The 22,012-nt window shown below is 35.5% G+C and overlaps 3 protein-coding genes across 3 annotated transcripts in view; 1 reads left to right on the top strand and 2 right to left on the bottom strand.

The window, feature by feature from the left end:
- tyw1 (tRNA-yW synthesizing protein 1 homolog (S. cerevisiae)) overlaps positions 1 to 9,989 on the bottom strand; it is a 64,416-nt gene extending 54,427 nt beyond the window's left edge. Inside the window, exons 1-7 of the mRNA XM_059514668.1 lie at positions 9,754 to 9,989; positions 9,235 to 9,365; positions 8,996 to 9,130; positions 8,278 to 8,379; positions 5,730 to 5,924; positions 5,371 to 5,649; positions 4,238 to 4,357 (exon numbers count right to left, since the gene is read on the bottom strand). Of these exons, the coding sequence (XP_059370651.1) occupies positions 4,238 to 4,357; positions 5,371 to 5,649; positions 5,730 to 5,924; positions 8,278 to 8,379; positions 8,996 to 9,130; positions 9,235 to 9,365; positions 9,754 to 9,814 (1,023 nt within the window). The 5' untranslated portion in view covers positions 9,815 to 9,989. The remainder of the gene's footprint in view (positions 1 to 4,237; positions 4,358 to 5,370; positions 5,650 to 5,729; positions 5,925 to 8,277; positions 8,380 to 8,995; positions 9,131 to 9,234; positions 9,366 to 9,753) is intronic.
- Positions 9,990 to 10,154: 165 nt separating this feature from the next.
- On the bottom strand, positions 10,155 to 13,794 carry tmem120ab (transmembrane protein 120Ab). Its single transcript, XM_059514666.1, has 12 exons — positions 13,726 to 13,794; positions 13,530 to 13,648; positions 13,317 to 13,433; positions 13,165 to 13,224; positions 12,690 to 12,785; positions 12,520 to 12,609; positions 12,289 to 12,354; positions 11,276 to 11,337; positions 11,072 to 11,164; positions 10,924 to 10,988; positions 10,710 to 10,778; positions 10,155 to 10,503 (listed from the first exon to the last, which is right to left on the bottom strand). The coding sequence occupies exons 1-12, from the start codon at positions 13,792 to 13,794 to the stop codon at positions 10,393 to 10,395; spliced, it is 1,017 nt and encodes a 338-aa protein (XP_059370649.1). The 3' UTR covers positions 10,155 to 10,392.
- A 1,320-nt stretch (positions 13,795 to 15,114) lies between these two features.
- Positions 15,115 to 20,838, top strand: LOC132108113 (lysophospholipase D GDPD1-like). Its single transcript, XM_059514667.1, has 10 exons — positions 15,115 to 15,601; positions 16,148 to 16,190; positions 16,555 to 16,690; positions 16,838 to 16,883; positions 17,609 to 17,730; positions 18,056 to 18,145; positions 18,234 to 18,367; positions 19,983 to 20,042; positions 20,281 to 20,332; positions 20,476 to 20,838. Exons 1-10 carry the CDS (start codon positions 15,454 to 15,456, stop codon positions 20,605 to 20,607), a joined length of 963 nt encoding a protein of 320 aa, XP_059370650.1. The 5' UTR covers positions 15,115 to 15,453; the 3' UTR covers positions 20,608 to 20,838.
- The last annotated feature ends 1,174 nt before the right edge of the window (positions 20,839 to 22,012 follow it).

The raw sequence follows: 22,012 nt of genomic DNA, 5'->3' as shown, positions 1-22,012 counted from the left end.
TCATGTGACATCTCTCGATCCTACGAGAATACTTTTTGTGCGCAAAGGGCCTCTCTGGGCCTTGAACGTGTCAGTTGCGTCGCTGTCTATGGAGGGTCAGAGAGCTCCGGGATTTCATCAAAAATATCTTCATTTGTGTTCCTTAGATGAACGAAGGTCTTACGGTTTTTGGAACAACATGAGGGTGAGTAATTAATGACAGAATTTTCATGATGCTGAAAATCCAGCTTTGTGTTAAAGGAATAATTCTTTTTTTTTTTTTACATTAACAAAGAAAACATTTATTTTAACTTTTTTATATTTATTTTAATATTTCATAATATTAGTGTTTTTACTTTATTTTTGATCCAATAAATGCAGCCTCAGTGAGAAAATTATTTCAACAAATTAAAAAAATCCAACCCCATACTTTTGAATATTAACAAAAAATGTATTTGTGCCAATACTTATGAGTACACTAACATATAGATGGTCTTTCAGGGGGGGTTTAAAGGAAAATGCCACCGTTTTTCCATATTCCACTATGTTCTTCCCTAAACTTAGATGAGTTGATACGTACCTCTCCCATCTCAGTGCATGCACTCAATCGCTGTAACGCGCGGTTCCACTATGCTAGCATTTAGCTTAGCAACATTCATTCCACGCACTACAGCGATTGAGACGGGAGAGGTACGTATCAACTCATCTAAGTTGAGGGGAAAACATAGTGAAATATGGAAAGACAGTGACGTTTTCCTTTAATGGAGAAGTGTGCACATTTTACACCACCAGTGGCACCATATGAAACTGCAAAAAAATTATGCTTTCAAAAATGTTTTTGCCATTTGTAGAACAAATCTTCTCCAAACTCACACCAACGGTCAACACAATGTAACAAACGTAGGGACACTCCAACAATGCAGAAACTGCCACAGAGCCACACATATATCAAAAGAACATATGAATGGCATAGGCATTGTATCTGCACATCAAGCTGAGAAAGGACCAATTATTTTAAATTACACTCATTATCTTTAAGGTCAGAAACACATAGGGGTATGAATCATTATTGAGTTCAAAAATAAGAAATCCACATCTATTTATAAATCACAACTAAAGCAGTGCAGATAATACAGTAATACAATGCAAGGTCTGCATCAGTAAAGCCAAGATACAATATGTCTCTGATGCCATCTGGAGCCAAAGCGGAGTAATTCTACATACAATAGACCCAGATCTACACAAACTTGACACTCTGCATTTTACAACAGTTTCAGTGGGATTAATCAATTATTATACTCCACTAAGACTATTAATTAGGCAATGCATTTAATAATGTCTAAATAATACATATAAATAAATAATATGCTGATAAATTCAAAATAAACTCTTTAAAAATGTATTCACTAATACATATAGGAAAATCGAACAGAGAAGAGCAACTGAAGATGTGAGTGACTGAGAGACGTAACATGTCAATACAGAATATAGTGATGGTGTGGTTTCCTCCTCTGTGTTAAAGGTGAGATCTCCTCCTTGCTCCTGAACTCAGTGAATGTTAAACAAATTCAGAGCCAGATGATTAAGTTTAGCTAAATCAACATAAATGCAACAACAGCCTTTGCTGGCATGTTTCTTACATGTTTGTCATTTTGGTTGGGTGTTGAGAAGCGACTTGAGCATACATTAAAAGTCTACAGCTAATTGTGCGGAAACAAATGTAAGTGGCACACTGGCATTTAAAAAAATGATTGTTTGTTTGAGAATCACAACCAGCTGAAACAACAACACTGGCTCAACCAATGGTGCGAGTTTGGGGTGGGACTGTCTGATTGGCTGACCAATGGCAGATGGGGTAAGTGTTCAAGCAACCTGTCTGGATATTCTTTGAATCTGTTTGATGACGTTAATGGCTGCACATTCATAAAAGGCATGAAATTCAGAACACATTTAATTTCTAAAACATGAAGGTTCGAGTAAAAATATGGAGGATGGACATTTTATCCATCCTTATTTGACTAGATCCGAGATGTTTAACTATAATATTACTAGTTATAATTTTAGCCTGGCCACTCAGACATGGTTATGTCAATAGGGGAGAAAATAAATATTACAATTAATAAAATTCTTGGTTTTTAAGAAATATTTTTTTGAAACAATAATGAATTTGTACGATTTTGATTAAATGTTGTCTTTAAATGTAAATATTAGGGTAAATATTTTGCCAATCAATTAAAAGAGTTTCATCAAATCAATTACACTACCCTAATAATCAATTTAACTCAATATTTGCTGAGAAAAGCGATTCAATGTTTAAATAAAAATATTTAGATTAGCCACTTTCCTACATCTACATTCATCAGATGGTGCTGATGTTTGACCACTGTATCCCAACTTGTTGATTCATGCTTAGTGTATTTAAATGAGTTTTCACATATAACACACTTTTATTAACCAAACCCAGTTCAGTTGGAGTGAACCAGAAAGGGAACCAGCTACAAGTGACTTTTTATGGAATTCACAATCCAAGTGGACTTAAAAGGGAACAAATGAACCATATATTGTATGATGAAAGCTACAGTTCGTTTGATCATTTGGGGTATGTTCACATATGCATGTTATTTTGGCCCGAGACCGCTTTGAGTGCTCAGATGAACTAATGCATAAAAAGTTCAAAGTAACATCTTTCTAAAAGGGATCTCAAGATCCCTGCAATCATCTGTAGCCTCACTGATTCTGATCTATTCCTGTGGAAGATGCAGGACCAAGAAATGTTCGTTCAATCAAAATACTGCCTGTTAAATTTTTGTACTTGCACGACTTGCACAGACAGGATACATCATCAGCGCGATCACATATATGCTGTGCAGACAGAGCGAGAACGGCAGGCAAACATCAACAATGAGGCTTTGGACGGTGATTGTTAGGGAGGGAGGGACGTTCGCTTTCAGTGCTATCAGGCTAAAGTTTCCAAGATCTTTTACTGCACCTTTAATGCATCAAAGTCCATCATGTTTTTTCAAAACCCCATGTGCTCTCTCCTGTTATTATCTCCCAGCTGACACACATTCATAGCTTATGGGATATCATTTGATCTGCGTACCGGGAACAACACAATCAACTGATTGCTTGAGCTGCAATCCACATTTCTAAAGTCATCTTCTGAAGCCGTTTAAACATGCATCGAATCATGAAGGCATCCATAAAGGGCCCTTACTGGATTAAAGGGGGCTGGTATTCTCTCTGGTGCAAATAGGATGTGAGAGAGTGCGTGTGCGCATGTATGGGGAGATTTGTCTGTGCTTCTGTCTCATGAATCACTCCTGCGCACAGGCCTGTAGAGTGGGCGTCAGTGATCACAGTTCACGGTTACGTAAGTCCTCCCAGCGCCTGCTGGAGATGCTGTCTGCTGTAGCAAACCATCTGCCTCTCAGTCTCCTTCAATGGAGCCATTGCTGGTGTGTCTCCAGCACTCTGTCCCTTTAAAGGAATAGTTTGCCTAACTCTGTCATTATTTACTCACCCTTGTGTCAGTACTAAACCGTTCGCTGTCATTTCTGCTGTTTTCATGCCACATTATGACAGTTTAGAGATCACATCATGCTCTAAAATAGCAAAATGACCCATACCATGCATATGCTACAGTCCTCTGAAGTCAAACGATAGCTCAGATTTAAAGGGACAGTTTAACCAAAAATACAAAAAAGTTTGTCATTATTTACTCACACTCATGTTATTTCAAACCTATAAGACTTACGGTTTTGGAACTATATTGGGGGAGTAAATGATGACAACTTTACTTTTTGAGTGCTCTGTCGTTTTAAGATGTTTTCCCTTATGATCTTTACCTTTGCCAAAGCTTATGTCTAGATTCAAAAATACTGTGTTGACACTAAAGGGATAGTTTACACAGCAGTTTGCGGTACCCAATGACTTCCATAGTATTTCTTCCGTACTATGGGAGGCAATGGTTCTTCTTTTGTAGTCAGCAGAAGGAAACTCATATGGGTTTGGATTGGAACAACATGAAGGTAAGCAAACAATGACAGAATTTACATTTCTGGCTGAACTATAGCTTTAATTGTTATTTTATGGAGTTAATTAGTTCCTACTTTGTGTTCCACAGAAGAAGAAAAAAAACAGTATACAGGTTTAGAGTGTGAGGTAAATACCCATCCATTTAAATCCCCACTAAATGGGTTCTGAAAGAGCACAAACTGTAAGTTAACACAGTGGAGCTGCATGCTTTTGTTTTCACCTTGGCTTTCTTCATACTATTCATCACATTCCCAAGGTCCTCCATGTCGATGACGGAGCCATGAGCCTTCTCTTCCTCAGCAGAGGACTCTGCATCACTGCTGGACTCCATCAGCTCCTCCTGAAATCCAAACACAGCTGTAAGTTTTGAGGGGCACATCTACATTATACCCCAACCCATGAAAACCTCTATGTGGAAAAATAACCAGAGGAATGTCTTCCATTCAGACATTTCAGCAATTATGCATGTCCCATATTTTTTTCAACTGAACCAGAGATGGCAATAATTTGTGATTTAATGATTCTTTTGAGTCAGTTCTTTCTCTCTATTGAATTGACTAACTGAAAACTAAATGATTTTGTTTTTTCACTCCAGATATTGAAATTATCTATTATTTTTAAAATCTAACATAAACATGATAGTTATTTAAAGTCTTAAATCCTTAAATAAAATTTTTCCAAATTCTCCTCAAATAAAAATATAAAGCGTAACATAAATATGCAACATGTAAATAATAATAATGTAAATGGAAAGTTTTTCCTAGCAGCATATAATTTATCCTAGTCGACTAGTCTCCTTTTTCCACAAAACAGGTGCTGGTTGCAAAGTCAGACCCCAAGAGAAACCGAGCACTTTCACTGTCAAAAATATGGTTCTGGCACAGATAAATGAAGCTTATGATGGCTTACTGTATATAGATGCTAAATTAAATTATCCAGGATGTAAAAATATACTAATCAACATTTGAAGTTAAAACCAAAATGCGTTCTTGTCTTAGAACAAGATTTTTGATCCACTTCATATGTTGACTACTGTACAGTATATTGTTCTAATCTTTTGTGACTACATCAGTGTATAATAAATTATTAAACGTTATTATCTAAACCACTCAAAGGAGCTTAACTTCATTGGAACGATGTTCCCTATACGTGTTTGAGTAAAGGATATGAGAGGGACATCTAAGAGAAGAACATTTCCTCCGAAGTCAGTAATGTCACCCCCGCTGTTCAGATCCCATTTCCATGAGTGCAGCACAGACTGCAGAGGAACAATCTGCTCTCGGGGTGTGCAGCTCGAGAGCTGTTACCATGACTACATGTGTTCACAGACATCAGAGAGGAGGGCTGGCTTGCCTCAGAGTTGGTCTTCTCAGCATGCGACTGGCTGTCCTCTGCCTCCTCCTTATGTTTCTTCTTATTCTTGCAGCTGCTGCTCTTGCACTTGCCAGAGCAGGCTTTCTTCTCACCCTTGGCCAGGGCCTGCAGCCGGTTCAAGAACTTCGTTTTCCAGGCCTGGAAGTCGGCCTGCACGCTGCCGTGTCGGCTCTTCACAACATTACAATCGCCTTCTCCTCTGGTCATGATCCGGGCAGCGCTCAGCATCCACAGCCACTTATCAATGTTCTTACTGACCTGAATACAGAGAATATATTTAGTGTAAGATTCAACACAGTCCCATCAAAAATGGAGTGAAAAATGAAGGCGTGTCTCACAGTGTTGTAATGGCCGACATAAACGGAGTTCCCCAGCCCAAAGACGGCATATCTCATTCCCTTCAGGAAGGTTTTCCCATACCGGAAGTCCGTGGAGGCTTCCTCAAGCCATTTACAGAACCATTCGGCGCTCTCAGTGGGCTGCCCGTCTGTGTATGTGGCCACCAGGAACACACAGAGCATCTTGCTTGTGCACTAGAGAACAAATTATATGTGAGCATTAAGAAATATTTAACATGGTACTCATGGAAGCAGCTCTTTACTAAGAGCACTAAATGTGTGAAATGTCTGGATTTTTTTTTTCATAAAAAATAAAAAGATTTTGGGGTAAAAACCTAAAAACCAAACTGTTATTAATATTTAAAACAGAGCAAACATCATGAATAAACCATGCTATAGAATTTATTTAAAAAAGGGTTGTTATTGTTTACTATAAACATTAAAAAAAACTTAAAATGAAGAAATACATAAATTCTAAAAAAGTACACTTTTTTGCAAAAAAATAAATAAACCTAATAAATACAAATTAAAAACTATAGAAAATACTAAACATTAATACATTAAAGGGAGACAACCTTATTCAAACATTATCAAAAACTAGATAGATAGATTTGTCTCAGCTTTGCTCTGATTGAAAATTGTTAGAACAGACAAATTAAAATTCTATCAAAACAATATTCATAGAAAACATTTTTTCAGTTTTGGTGTTTATGTAGTTTTGCTTTCTGCCTTTACTAGTATTATAGAAGTCATTTAAGATTTTTTTTTTTTTTTTTTTTTTTTATTATGTTAATTTGCTCTTAATACTCTTGGGCCCGGTTTCACAGACAGGGTTTATCTTAAACCAGGACTAGGGCTTATCTTAAACCAGGACTAGGCCTTAGTTAAATTAAGATATTTAAGCAGCTTTTATAAAAATGTCTTGGAAGAAAACATTGCAGGTGTACATCGAAAAATGACACTGACATATTTTAAGATTTGTCAGAGCAAGATATTTTCAGTTGAAACAGCTCAAACATGCATTTTAGTCTGGGACTAGCTTAAGCCTTGTCTGTGAAACCGGGGGTTGGAGTTTTAATATTTAAGCTCTGGTGAAATAAAAGGCTGGTAAATCATTTTACATCCTGCTCAGGTAGAAGTACTGTGATCAACTGCCAGCCACAGGATCTATAGTCGCTGTAAATATTACTGTGGTAAGTGATAACTGAAAGATATGAAGCTCATAGCAATTCCTGTGATATTCTTAAGGGTCACATATTGTACACGTTTCTGGAGTTTTCTTTTAGGTTTTGATGTTCTTAAGAATATATATTTGCAGTATAATTACCAATATATTTTTACAGCTCCTTTCTCAGGAGGTCTGCTAAGAACAGGTCGATTTTAGCCTGTCTAATTAATATTCATGAGCCTCTCTTCTGATTGGCCTGTTGTTTTCTGAGTGACACATGGCCAGGCCAACCACAGGTAACTAGGGTCAGCCGACGTCACAGCGCTAGCTGGAGGCAGCAAAACAGAGGGGAAACTGGACACGGCCCACTCAAACCAGCGCAGATTCGGCTAGTGCTTAAAATATCATCTTGTCTCAATCAACGTAATACAGCCTCAAATTAGAAATTTGACTGCATATCTGCTGCCACTGCCAGACAAAAAAAAAAACATTGACAGAAAAGTCAGCCAAAAATGTTAGTGTGTGCAGCGCACACTAATTAGAAAAGGTTCAATAAAGTACTGTCTTTTGTTGTTATGGACGGGTCTACAGATTTCTTGCATCTCACGACTATGTCAAGCATGAAATAATGTCAGTGTGCATGTGTGTAAAACAACAAACTGATGATTTATATATAATCATTTGTAATTGTATATACTGTGATTTATTGTGGCTGGAACAAAAATGTAGCTGTAAAAATAGTTGCCTGCTGAAATTGAAATGTATATACATTATCATGACTAGACAGACACGATGAGTTTGTCTTTACTTTACAAAAACAATGTGATCCACCTCATAGTAACAATCCTGTCAGATCGTCCATCCTTTAAGAGAGGGTATAAAGTTACAGGTCGGCCGATCTGGTTTCGTAGATAAAGTTAACCTTTTGGACATGTCTCAGTGCTGTTGTTGCTCAATGCTCAGTAATGGCACGGATGTGATGTTGTCTGGGGGTTTGACAGAAGGAGAGTGGGACGGTGGACGGTGCTCGGGTGGTGACTGAAGGAGGAGACTGTGGTTCAGAGATCAACTTTTTACGGAAGTCACAATGGTTCGTGAAAAATCACAGCTCCTTTATGCAGGCTTTGAGCATTTTACTGTACACTGACCATTTTGAAACTTAGTTAAATAGCCCCCTAGACCTCAGTTATCAGGAAAAAAGCCAGGAAATGTCAGTTTTGACAATATGGTACCTTTAAAAGCTGAAAGTGAATTACTTATGCATGACATACCCTGAAGTTTAAACAATCTATTTCTAATTCCTTGAATACAGGCTACTGCAACATAAAAAATGAAATTGATCAGCCTCTATGGGGCCAGAGAAGCACATGCCATGCTCACCTCCTCAGCCAGTCTATCCTCCGGGTCGTACTCTTTCATATCTATAACCTCACACTGGATCCCCTGAGCACTGATGTCTCCAGCGAGCTCTTCTGCAAAACCCTAGGCAGAGTTAAAATAGTAGTTTACAAACACTTCACAAATCAGTTGCATATAATTCTTTAAATTAGAGAAACAATTAGAACAATTACACAGGCAGTCAATACTTAGAGCTAAAATTTTTATGATTAACATTTAGTTAAACATTTGTAAATGTAAAAAAAATTTCAGGATTATAAAATTAATAAAAGGTTCAAAAGACAAGCATTTATTTGAAATATAAATCTCTTAACATTATAACATTATTAATTGAATGCATCCTTACTAAATAAATTTAAAAAAAATCTTACTCCACACTTGTGAATGGCAGCATATTATGGTTTTTCACAAAAAGATATTAAGCAGCATGGCTGCTTTCAACATTGATAATAATAAATATTGCTTGAGCATCAAACCAGTAATGATGCTGAAAATTCAGCATTTTATATCACAGGAAAAATTACTTCTAAAAGTATACTGAAATAGATTATACCTGTTATTTTTAATTGTAAAAATATTTCACACTATAAAAATTTTTACTGTATTTTTAATCAAGTAAACGCAGAATTGGTGGGCACTAGAAATTTATTTCTAAAAATCCCTTATTATTCTAAACTTTTGAACACCAGTGTATACAGACCTTCGCAGTTCCTGTCTGTGATCCATAGAACACTTTAACCCCAGAAACATTAATGACTTTTTCTGTTTCAGGTGAAAGTTTCTGATTTTTCACAGATTTATCAAGCAGGGGACTTATAGGGTCGACCATTTTTTTCTACAAAAGAAAAAAAACAATCTATTAAGCCATGTTTATTAGCAACCAAGAGGGGAAAAAAACTAAGTAGCAGAGAGGCTTTAAGAGTAAACACACTTTATTACCTTTTTGAGAAGCATGTTCACAGTAAACCAGACTCCTATGAGAACAGCACCAGTAGTGTACACATATAACCTGTTCTGCCACACAGTCAGCAGGCAGCTCTCAGTGAACTCCCAAACATCGTGCAAAGCACCTGTGAACGCACGGGAATATATATTTTTGCACACTGACTTGTCGGGAAATATGTAAACAAATAAGCGACATTTTTGATGAGACAATGTTTCAAAACTTAGTGATCTGCCTATCTAGTCATGTTTACTATTTTAGCAGCGTTTAAAAACAATGAAACTGGCAAGGCGCCTGGGATGTCTAACAATGTTGTCTAAGTAGAAAGCTCACTAGATTTTGAAACACGGCCTAACCGCAAAACTCATACGATCCAGAATATTGAGAGTGTCGTGCAAAAATGAGTGCCTGTGCATTTAAAGCACCGCCGTACTGTTGATTTATAATCTGATTAGCAGTTCTTTTTAACTCGTTTTCATGCTGCTTGTCAGCCATGAGTTGCAATATAAACCAACCTGACTTCTCAGCGCCGACTGTACAATACAGCAAACACGATACCAGCGCTAAAAATAACATCTTCTGTGGTCTATCAGAAAGACGGCACTTTTATAAATCTATAGCAATAGCCAGACAAACATCTAACTTCATACGTCGGATATAAATAACTGGCTAACTTTACAGCTCCATGTCGAAGGACGCCGCCATATTGTTATGACAGGAATGCTGGGAAAATGAGGTCATATCACGTGAGTCTTCACTGCTCGAATAACTAATACGTGTATAATTTATTGAAATCATGTCATAAACAATATGAAGGAAAACTACATAAGTAACATTATTATTATGGAATGGTGTTTGGCTAATATTTTAATATATAATTATATTACAAAATTTATTTCACATAAAACAAATAATACTTTTCATTTTTATAGTTTATTCAGGTTTAAAAAAATAAAAAAAAAACACTTCTACAAACACATTTATTACAGATTGTTCCACATCCCACTTTATAATAATAAAATGCATTCTGCATGTTTTTTGAAAGATAATAACACAATTAAAAATGGATTATTGTGCAAGACTCATTATTAACATCAATCTGCATGTTTTGTACAAATATGTCTGAGACATTTCTTCATGAAAGCTCTTAAAAATCACAGACTCTTGGTCTTTTGCTGGTTTTTACGCTTGTGACGGACGACTGCAAGTGTAGTGAAAAAGTTTCCCGCAAACAGAACCAGAAAGCAGAAGCCACACATGGACACCTGCAACAAAAAATAATAATAATAATAATTTAAAATTTAAAATAAAAATAAAAAAGAGGTCAGGAGGTTATTGCAACTTCAAGATCACTGTCTTAATTTATTCATAATCTTTAGCTAGCACTATGTAACTTTTGGCACTCAAGTTACAAAGTGCTGCTTTATTATTCATTCTGATGTTGTGGAAAGTTCTACAGAACAACACTGACCTGCCATTCTTTACTTTCAGGCATCTGTGCCATTCTGAAGAGAGAAATACTGTTCCATAGCTGCCAGAACTGTGGATCATTGACCAAGATATACAGTAAATTATAACTTTATATCAGGCAATTCATATGCTGTTCCATTTTCAAAGCTTTATTCTTTATATATGACAAATTATGCTTTGAATATCTATATTCTATAGGATAGACAGACGCTTACATGGCCCAGGAAGAGAAAGGGAAGAAGAAATGTCAGTCCCCGCCACATCCACGACTGAAAGCCCTCTGTGTAAACAAAAAGCTATTTGATAAAAAGCTTTCCACCATCAGATTTTCTTTATAGGCTACTGTAACCCAGAAATCCTTACCAACAGTCAAATCCAAGTTGTGTCTTTCTCCCAGTGCTTTTAGCCTGTAGAGACACCCACTTTGATAGTAGTACTGAAGATACTGCACAAAGCCTGCAAGAGAAGGTGACACGTTTGCCTTCAGACTCGCTCAGTATTGCAGTGTTGGTATTTATCCCGCAGATGTTTACGAAGTGGTGTCTTCATGAAGAGTTTGTAACTTACTTTGATACAAACAATAGGCCAGAAATTGGTTCCTGAAAGACTGGTATGTTTCACCATCTGGCCTACATATACAACAAAATTGTTGTTTGAGGGAAAACCAATAATAGCTGTGATTCACTGATTCAAAACAAATGTATTATTTTAATGCTGATCAGGGTTATTTTAGTATTATTTTTATATTTTGTGTTTTCATTTTTATTTCAGTATTAGTTTTAGTTGTTCAGTGCGTCAAGATACTGTAAACTAAATTTACAGTTAACTAAATGTAAATGTTTTTTTTTGTTTTAATAACTTGTGCTGATACATTTAAAATCACCATAAAAATGTGCCTGTTTAAAATTTAAAATGCACATTCCTGCACTCCTAAATAATTTACATGTTAACAATATTCCAAGATTAAAGTTATTTTAGTATTACTTTTATACTATTATTTTATTGAATTAGGTAATTTTAATTTAAGTTCATTATGTGCTTTTGTCAATTTTAGACGTTTTTGTTTTTTAATATATCTGTTTAGCTTTGATTTTCATTTAATTATTCAGTATTTCAACTTAAAAACATATAATTTATATAACATATTATTTTATTTTATAATTATTTATTTTAGTTTGTTGCTATTTTATCTAATATTGACATTGTATTGTATTCCAACTTTACTATTGTTTTTTTATTATTTTTTAATGATCTTTAAATTATATTCATTATTTTAAATAGTTTTAGGTTGGGTTATAGTTCAGTTAAGAACTATATTTGTCTTTCTAATATTTAATAAAGATGTAATAACTTGCAATATCTGTCTTTTTCCACTGATATCACTTTGGTTGTATGGGCTACTGGAAGGTATGGGACATACTTTACATGATCCAATTGATACACACTTTACAATTTACAATTCAGTTTCATACAAATGTACACAAAAATATACAAAAAAAATATACATACAAAAAAATAAAAAAAACAGCATTGGAATGACAATTAATGACAATTTAAGTAAATAGTTTGAAATGATTTACCAGGTTAGCATGACTCCAGACAGAAAGGTGGAAATGTAGTGGTGGAAAACCCACCAGCCTTTAATCCTAAAAAAAAGAAAAATCTAAATCAAAGGTACAAGCCAAAAAGAGAAGGGCCTTGGGACAGCTTATTAAACCCATTACTGATCAAACATGTATTGTGTGACAGCAGCAATGTCACATCTTCAAACCTGAAAGTCTCTTAGATAGTTTCATCTGACAGTTTCTGACCTGGATCCATTGCTGATGAGGATGCTTTCACGAATCGTCAGTGTGCAATAGTACCAAACCAACAGGAAGTTAAGAAGGGCATCCACAACTCTACAGACACACAACAAAGACAGGCATGAAATGTGATGTGAGGGAAAGTGTGTCAGTCAGACCTGTGATCTCAGTCTTACCTGTAGCTGATGAAGAAGCGACAAGCGAAGGTCAGCAGGAAAAAAGTCACAGTCACATACAGCTTGAACCTTTCATACTCATCCTTGTATTCAGCTCTACAATAAGATGATGTATAAGATGATACATTCAAGATTGTATTCTACAAAAGCTGAAATAAATTAATGTATGTATTTATTTAATTTTTAAATCTGAATGAGTTATTATTCTATTTTGTTGTAATTCTTTAAATAAATATAATTTCATTTTTGAATTATACATGTATTCAATTGTAAACACAAAACCTATTTGCAAAATGCAAATGGTGCAGGAAAACTAAAGATATATTCTCTGAAAACAAGCCTTAATGTCTTCTAAAAAATAAAAACTGTATTGTGCATGCATAAAGTTAACATAAAGTTACAAATCTATTGATATTCAGTATTTAAGTATATTTGAAATATCTCTCTCTTTTTTTTTTTTTTTTTTGGTGCTTACTTGGCTTCTTTGCTCGGAAGGTTGACATTTATACTCCCAAGAACAAGACTGAGATAAATCCTTGAAAAGATAAGCAAAAATAACAAATAATATGCAGCTTCTGATTAAAAGCTTAGATGAAACAACCTTTCATTTGAACAATCTTTCAGTACCCATTTTTCTTAGGAAGAAATGCTTCCATTTGAAAGATTAGGCTAGGCATATTTTGGATGTGATCTTTGGCTTCCTTAACCTCATTCTTCTCCTCTTCAGTCAGTCCTTTATTAAACCTAAACAGAAAAATGCACAGTAACAGGCAACAATCATATTCAACAAAAGTTTCAGCACAACAAAAAAGACAAAAAAAATAAACACTTTTTGTGTACTTAATCAAAGCCTTTAGATTCTCATTTAAATTCTTCTTCTGTCGAGCAATGGAGGCAGTAAAGCTCTTCTGAAGTTTGGAGACTTCCTCTAACTTCTGCAGGTACAGCCGATGCGTCTCCTGGACACAGAAATGTTTTATTTAGTAGAGGTCTAATATTATATGGACATTCAAAACAAATTCAGAAAACCATTTACCTGAAGCTGCTGCAGTTCTTTCTCCTGAAACTTGCATTCTTGAAGGGCTTTTGCAAGTGCTGTCGACATGTAGAACTTTATCAGTTACAGCTATTCTAACAAGGTTCCTCTTTCTTAGATTACAAGGCAAATACATAAAAAAAAAACAATCTGATGGAAACACAGCGATGTCTGAAAAGCTGATTTCTGTGCTGTATTTAAAGAGAGCTTTAGTTTAGAAGCATTTCAATTGACAATCTTTGTCGTATATCTGATTTCGTAGCGATTGCAATATAGGCTTGAACTTTGTAGTGAACTTTGACGGACCAAATTGACTGACCTTTGACATACTTGGTTCAGTTGCTTGCAATATATAGGAAGGGCTACGTACTTAGAGCCATATAGAGAATTCTGATCTATGGAAGGAAAAAAGTTGTATTGTGTTGGTTACAGATATTATGTTGCATATCTACATAGGTTATTACTTTAGAGAACAGAGTCAAGTCATTCATACTGAAGTCTCATGTCTTGTTTGCATAATCCAATAATCCCTCATGCATTCCATTGACGTTAAAGAACACTTGAACGGCTGAAACAGTGAGATCTTGAACTTTAGTCAAGAGATAACACCTGTCACCTTACATCATACCAGCATTCAAATGAAATATAGACAATTTTGTTTTAACATCTTTAACTGAGTATCATTTCCATTTCACTGTCATTTCAATTCATTTGGTGTCCCATTCATTTCGCTTTTAAAACATTAGAGACTTATGAGATACCTATTAGATGTCGCATAAAATGTTAAATTATATCAGAAAAACTAATAATAGTTTTAAACATCTTTTATTACATTTACTGACAAAGTTTTATATTTAATGCTAGAAAATTACCAAATCACACAAATTAGGGTATTTTATTTAGACATGAAAGATTAAACAACATTTTTTGAATTCACAAATTGTCATCATTTACTCTCCCTCAAAGATGTTATGAGTTTCCTGTTGAACACAAAATATATATTTTTTTGAAGATTGTTTGCAAGCAAACAGTTTACACTAGCCATTGACTTTCATAGTATTTTTTTTCATACATCTATAATACTTTTCATGGCTACCATCAACTGTTTGTTTGCTTTACAAACAATCTTCAAAATATCTTCTTTTGAGTTCAACTGAATAAAGAACATCTTGAGTGTCAGTAGGCCTAAATAATGACATAATTTTCATTTTTTGGTGAACTATCCCTTTAATTTTCTTTCGCTGGCGGTTTTTTGTAAAGGAAAACAGTTTTAATTTTTAGTTTAAAGCGGACTGGAGCTGACACGAAGGACTTTATTTGTCCATGAGCATTCTCTTGCGTTCACTCGCGTCATCAGATGCTTGTGGTGCGCATGCGCGTTACTGCGACTGTAGTAGTATTATTATTATTACTGACCCAAGCAATATGTAAACTGCGCATGGGGGTGGCCTGTTAAGAAACATTGGACTGCAAGCCCATAGGTGGGTTAACATAGAAATGCATGGCGGTGCAAATAAACAAGGATCAAATCTGACTGACACTAAATGCTCTGCCCTAAAGCTTCACTCGTCTTTCTTCTGATTACTATTCCAGTGCAGCTGGCCAGCAGTGTTGGATGATACCGGCCTGTGCGTTGACTTCTGCACAGACTGTCGCGTTTCACGTCACTTTTTTATTGAATTGTACTTATGCACGTGGCTTTTGAAGACTGACTTGATTGTCCGACTGATGAAAGTAAATATGAGCGCCGCGGTTTATGTTATATCCACGGTTAGCGGATACGTGCTCACCTCGGCGTTACTGCTCAAGTGTCCGTCTCTGCTGCATCGGCGAAAGAAAGAAGCCTTCCGGAGCAGACACATCTCACACCGCGGCGGTGAGCGACTGAAAGTTGTTTTCATCGTTTATCCAATCCAATCCTTGTACACTGGGGGCATTCGTGGCCTAATGCATAGAGGGTCGAAGCCCACTTCTGCCACTGCTCTGGGTGCACTTGGATGGGTTGAATGCAGAGCACAAATTCCGAGTATGGGACAACATAAAGTACATGCCACATATCAATTCACTTTAACTTTTAATAAGACCTAGTAGTGAGCTGTGATGTACAAAATACTGACTAGGTAGAAATCATACCATTGCTAACTTTAGCCTTATAGTCATGCACTTAAAACATTTTTGTCTGCTATGTAATGTGAAGCCTGTTTTTATCTTTAAGTCATATTTCATAATACCTTCATGTTGGGCCGGTGTTGGTTCAGAGGTTCATCATTGACTTTATTGACTACACACTGGAGTGTGGACTGAACCTTGGAAGACTGCAGAAACTACATGCAGTCTGAACATAAACACCACTTGAACTAATTCAGTTGAATAAAAAAAGCAAATACCAAGCACTGCTATTGTTGTTTTTCTTTATCTCCAGGAGCTGGTGAGAACTTGGAGAACACAATGGCAGCCTTCAGGCAGTGAGTTTCTCAGTTGGCGGCGATTAATTGCTTGGATTTGCACTGATGAGTATGACTGTACTAAAACCTAACATGTTAAGTTAACTTTGTATACTTGATCTTGAAGAATTCAGAAGCATATGAAGTGTTTCTTCATCATTCATCCAAGTGGCATGAGTTGATGACAAAATTTTGTTTTTTTTACAAGGATCAGGGCTGTGTTTCCAAAAAGCTGATCGTAGAACCATTGGTTTCAAATGGTCTACAATGTACTTACGCTTAAGATGCTTTTGTGAAACACTACCCTGGATGAAAATCTTCATGTTCGTGAGTTATAAACATATGTTTCCTTAACCCATCTGTTGTACATTTTCTTCTTCCTCAGTGCTGTTCAACTGGGCACTGACATGTTGGAGCTGGACTGTCATTTAACCAAGGATGAGCAAGTCGTGGTGTTGCACGATTCCAACCTGAAGCGGTCGACTGGAATTAATGCATACATTTCAGATGTGGCTTATGCTGTGAGTAGAGCAACTTTAAAAATCCTGTATTCACAGTCGCAGTCCAAATGATTCAAGGCTTGACTAATTTGTAGTAGGTCTTAAACTCTAATGTCATAAATGTAAATATATGCTGTATTCTGAAAGTGCGTGTGTTTGTCTTCTTAGGATCTTCCACCTTACCTTTGTAAGCTTAGGGTGTCTTTCAAACGAGGTGAGTCTTCAGTCCAGGTAATGTTCAACAAATCTGAAGGCATAATTAAGCAGATTCCAGATGTGTCTGTAGTGTTACTAATATGCTACAGTGATATACAAAACTAAAACCACCTTAAAAATCTAGGATTGAAAATATAAACTGGAAAAAAATGGCTTTGCTTAGAAATAGCTAGTAAATTTGATGAATAATTACAAAGAAATAAACAAATTGAATTAATCATTAAATTTGAAGGGAAAAGACTGAAATAGTATTTTCTTGTAAAATGTACTCCAATAATTTTTACTTAATTTGTTTAAATAAATAAAAAATATTATTATTAGTTTTTTGAATTCTGGAAACAAAGTTGTATTATTAAAATAAATACAGTAAATAAGTTACATGAAAATGTCATGATGCAAAATGAATACGAAATTTTTTTTTTCTGAACCATGTCTTTGTCACAAATCAAATGAAAGTAAATTTGTAATGTTGATCATGTCAACTTTCTACAGATGGCCCCATTATAGCACTTCTATTAGGAATTTCATTTTTTTTCTAATTTTTGGTTATTATTCTCACTCAAATTTCAGTTCATATTTTTACTCAATTGAAATCCAAAACAAACGCACTTGTGGTCTCGGTTTTTCAGACACTTTATAAACTCTTCAGATATGTTTTGTATGCATTTAATGGTAACTAAGACATGTATGTCCAACTATTCCATTATTCCTGATGTGTTTCAGAGTGCTACTGTGAAGGAGGAGAGGACAAACGCATCCCTCTGCTGAGAGACGTGTTTGAAGCTTTCCCAAACACCCCTGTAAACATCGACATCAAGGTCAACAATGACACTCTCGTCAAGAAGGTTTGTGGGCCCCTTGGACTTTGGTGTGCATATGCTACGCGATGGGTAGGTTTAGGGTTGTAGGATAAATGCATATCATATGTACGTTAAACCTGCGTATCATATGCACGCCAAAGTCCATTTTTCATATCAATACCACGAGTTTTCGTTTTTATTTGGTGTACTATTTATTTGCATTTTCATGAGAATGGGCCCTCTGTCCCGCTCATATTTAATTTCCTCGAATCCTCTGTCTGTGCAGCTACTTGTCACCACTAAAATCAATCAGGTTGGTGAGATGAGTTCACCAGAAAGAAAAATAAGAGTTTAACTTTTTTTCTGTCAGGTGTCCGAGCTGGTTGTCCGATACAACAGGGAGCATCTGACCGTCTGGGGAAACTCCAGAAACGAAATCGTAAAGAAATGTTACACAGAGGTGATACACTGGTTATTAGTAAACAACATAACTGAACAATAAAGTATGCAAAATGTCAATATCTGATGTTTTTCTATTTGTTTTGTAGAACCCACAAATCCCAGTCTTTTTCAGTTTGCCCAGAGTGCTGCTGTTACTCGGTCTTTTCTACACAGGCCTCCTGCCCTTCGTCCCGCTTAAGGAACAATTCCTGGAGATTCCCATGCCTTCAATCATTTCCAAGTGAGGAACATATGCATTTTTGTCATGCATACACTATATTCTAATGCTTCTATACTTCTAATGAACAGGTTTAACTTCTTTACTAATATCCATGAGTACAAATCTTAATGTAAAGAATATAATGATATTCTAGGGAATTGTGTGCTTCTAAATTATAGCAACAGTTTGGACAGGACCCTTTTCTATTCTAACATGACAATGCCTTTGTGGATAAGGCATTGTTAAAAAGAAATGATTGACTGAGTCATTGTGGAAGAACTTCTGAACACCTCTGGTGTAACTTTAAATACAGACCTTTAGCTAAAAACTCATCACAAAACACTAACGATTCACTCAACTCACGATTCGATTCACGATTTTGATTTCACGATTCGATTTGATTAACCATTTCGTTTTTTTACAAAACGAGATTTAAGACAAATTATAAATTAAATGTGTCCTTTTATTATTGATTGGATAAAATGCTACACGTTTCTTTGTTAAATTGAAATATAACAATGTAATAATATACTAATATAGCACTTGCGTATTATTGCCTTTTGTTGGTTTTGATTGCTTCTGTTGTCCTCATTTGTACATCGCTTTGGATAATAGGATCTGCTAAATGATCAAATTTAAATATAATGTAAATGTAAATAACAAAACTAAATTGAATTTTTAAAACAAGCCCCAAATCAAATAAACAAGTAACACAAATAAAATAAATCTCTTCATATAAACAAAATAAGGCTTTGTCGGTGCTCTTTCCATTTAAAATGAAAGGCAATCGCTGCATTTTAATCATGATCCAAACAAAGATGCTGCATACATGCAACATGAGCAGTTTTTAATCTAAATTATATAGTATGATTTTTAAACCTGAGGCAAAAACAGAACGGTTTGACTTCAGTTTTGTGAAACTATGCATCTCCATGAAACACACAGTAGACGAGCTGAACGAGATGCAGATTCACTCTCTGCCAGCAGATGGCGTATAAAGCGTTTCCTCTGTAAAAAAAAAAAAATACCATCTAAACTTTTCTAAAGACAGTAAGACCCCTCAGACATAAATTCATATCGTATTCTACCCCTAATTGAATCGTGATTTGTTTAGCATCTCAACCGATTTGAATCGATTTTCAACTGGCTGGTGGTTAATCGTTACATCCCTACCAAACACAGAGGACTTGTCCATACACTATATGGACAAAAGTACTGGGACACCCCCTTCTTTAGAACAGAAACAGGCATTTACAAAACTGTGGCAACAGAGATGGAAACATAATTAATCTATTTAAAATTTGTATTTCCATCTTTTTTCCATTTCAACAGTTTTGGAAGTGTCTAAATAAATGTACCCATATGTACAAGTGTTAGGTGATGGGTTTTTGGCTCAAGGTCTGCATTTAAAGTCACACCAGAGGTGTTCAGCAGGGTTTCTGCAGACCAGTCAAGTTCTTCCACACTGACCAAGAATATCATTATATGCTTTAACATTAAGATTAAAAAAAACTTTAGATTTGTTCCTGCGTACAGTCAGGCTCAGCAGATTAACTTTGTATGCTCACAAACCTAGTGCTATGCTAGACATTTTTGTTGGAAATCTGAGAAGTGATAAAGATTTGGTTTCTTGCAGACTCAAAGACCCTGAGTGTCAGACACAGAGTCAGCGTTTTATAACATGGCTGGCAGACACGTAAGTTTATGTGCACTCTGGCCTCAATAAACCTTTTACCTAAATATTTACTTAACACGGTTTATGTGTTTCTTTTGGGGAAGTAGTTAACTACCGCCTTTAATGTTTTTGCACATTCTGCCCTTAGTGATGAAAGTAATTACAAGCATAAATAAAAGCTTAAGCTTGGCCATGTTATTCTAATACTTGCTAGAGTCGCAAACATGCTAGAATTACACTTATATGAATGTGTTTTCAGGCTGCTCATGAGAAAAGCATTATTCGATCATCTGACGAGCAGAGGAATACAGGTGAGTGCTGATCTCCAAATGAGATTTAGGTCATGCACCACTTGTTCTTTATGCTTAAGCATTGCTTTGAGTGCTGTGATGTGCATGAGCATCATGGGGCTTTTTAACTGTTCTTTGTTTTTTCTAACTTTTTTCAACCGCAGGTGTACGTCTGGGTGTTGAACGACGAGGAGGACTTTAAACGTGCCTTTGACCTTGGGGCTACAGGGATTATGACAGACTACCCCTCCAAACTAAAGGAGTTTATAGAGAAAAACAACTACACTTTTAAATAAGACTTGTCAGCTAAAGTAAACAATCAATATGCTTTTCCACTGATCTTTGGCTTCTAAATTGGTCTTTTAATTACCCAACATCCTTTGCTGTTTATGTCTTTAAGTGTAGAGAGGCAGCTATCAGTTCTTTATTCATCTGAAATCAGCGTCAGAGCCATTTTAAACCAAACAGGTTGACATGAAATACTTCTGATGCTTTAAGTTCATAGCAATACATGTTATCCATAAAAAGCAGGAGTGTTCATAAGAGGCTGAGGTTATGATGAGTTATCAATCATATTGGGATGGTGTCATGATCATCATGACATTTCTGTTAAGTTTGCTCTACAGGCACTTTCAATGTATTGTTAGTACAATTTGAGGATGTAAATTGCACCGTTACTTGCTGTGCTTCAGTTTCTGCAATAACACTGAACTCACTAAAGAGTCAACTGTCTACATTTTGAGACCGAAGCTACTGAAGTTTTTCCAGACCACTAAAAATAAATACTAGTTTCGGGGGTGTACTATGGGATTGCTGATCAGAGGGCATTAGATATTTTCATGTTCGCTCTGTGGTTTGATTTGACGTGTATATTTGGTTTTTGTGAATTTGTTTCTGTTGACAATAAGAGATTGTCAATTTTGAGATAAATTGGGGCTGAAAAAACGCCTCACTATTGCTTGAAGTAGTTTAATATATGACCAGTCAGAAGTTTAGACACACCAACTTAGTCTTCAGTCTTACTAGGTCAGCATTACTATGTATAATATTAAAGAAAGGATGGTAATTATGTACCATTAAAAACATTTTATATAAGAGAAAGCTTACATTTGAGCTGCTTCGCATCTTGTTTCTGCTTTCATTTAAAATCTACTCCAACTCATAATGATAGTAATAATACAATAAATATTAATTAAAATTAGTAAACAATTTCATGTATAGGGAAACTTAATATTTGTCTTTAAAAGCAATTTCATGTATTCAAGCATTAGCCTTCAGGTCAAATGTTTTTGTTATCGTTGAAAAACAATGTTAAGTGTGTCCGAGCTTTTGACTGGTTATGTATATTATACACTGATGAAATAAGTTGTGTTGGAGTATAACAAGGGTCACAATACAGGGTATTTTATAGTGTTCATGTGACATTTGAATGTACTTTTGCTAGGACAGGAAAAGCTTTTACCTTTAAAATGCTGGTGGTTTTGCTGTATTGAAAGGGAAACAGTAAATAAATATCTTCCACACTCTTTTAAGGAAAAATAGGATGCATTCAAAACTGACATGACAGTAACTCACTCCTAAACAGAAATGAATCTGAAGTCTTTTAGATAATTAAGCCTTTGTGGAGTTCAAATGTTTCCCTCTTTTGTGAAGTGTATACAGATACAGTAACTCTTAGCTTTGTGCTGTGTTTAAGTTTCT

This window comes from Carassius carassius, chromosome 28 (assembly GCF_963082965.1).
Source record: "Carassius carassius chromosome 28, fCarCar2.1, whole genome shotgun sequence".
NCBI classification, from domain to species: domain Eukaryota; kingdom Metazoa; phylum Chordata; class Actinopteri; order Cypriniformes; family Cyprinidae; genus Carassius; species Carassius carassius.
The sequence above is the reverse complement of the archived record's forward strand: the minus strand, read 5'-3'. Positions and strand labels throughout refer to the sequence as shown.

Excerpts from the sequence above, each read along its gene's own strand:
- tmem120ab (XM_059514666.1), bottom strand. The coding sequence starts at position 13,794 with ATGTCGACAGCACTTGCAAAAGCCCTTCAAGAATGCAAGTTTCAGGAG. Across the intron at positions 13,434-13,529 it reads AATCTAAAGGCTTTGATTAA|GTTTAATAAAGGACTGACTG; the intron begins GTACACAAAAAG and ends TTTTCTGTTTAG. Across the intron at positions 10,779-10,923 it reads CCTTTCTCTTCCTGGGCCAT|TTCTGGCAGCTATGGAACAG; the intron begins GTAAGCGTCTGT and ends AATGATCCACAG.
- LOC132108113 (XM_059514667.1), top strand. The coding sequence starts at position 15,454 with ATGAAAGTAAATATGAGCGCCGCGGTTTATGTTATATCCACGGTTAGC. Across the intron at positions 15,602-16,147 it reads ACACATCTCACACCGCGGCG|GAGCTGGTGAGAACTTGGAG; the intron begins GTGAGCGACTGA and ends CTTTATCTCCAG. Across the intron at positions 17,731-18,055 it reads ATGACACTCTCGTCAAGAAG|GTGTCCGAGCTGGTTGTCCG; the intron begins GTTTGTGGGCCC and ends TTTTTCTGTCAG.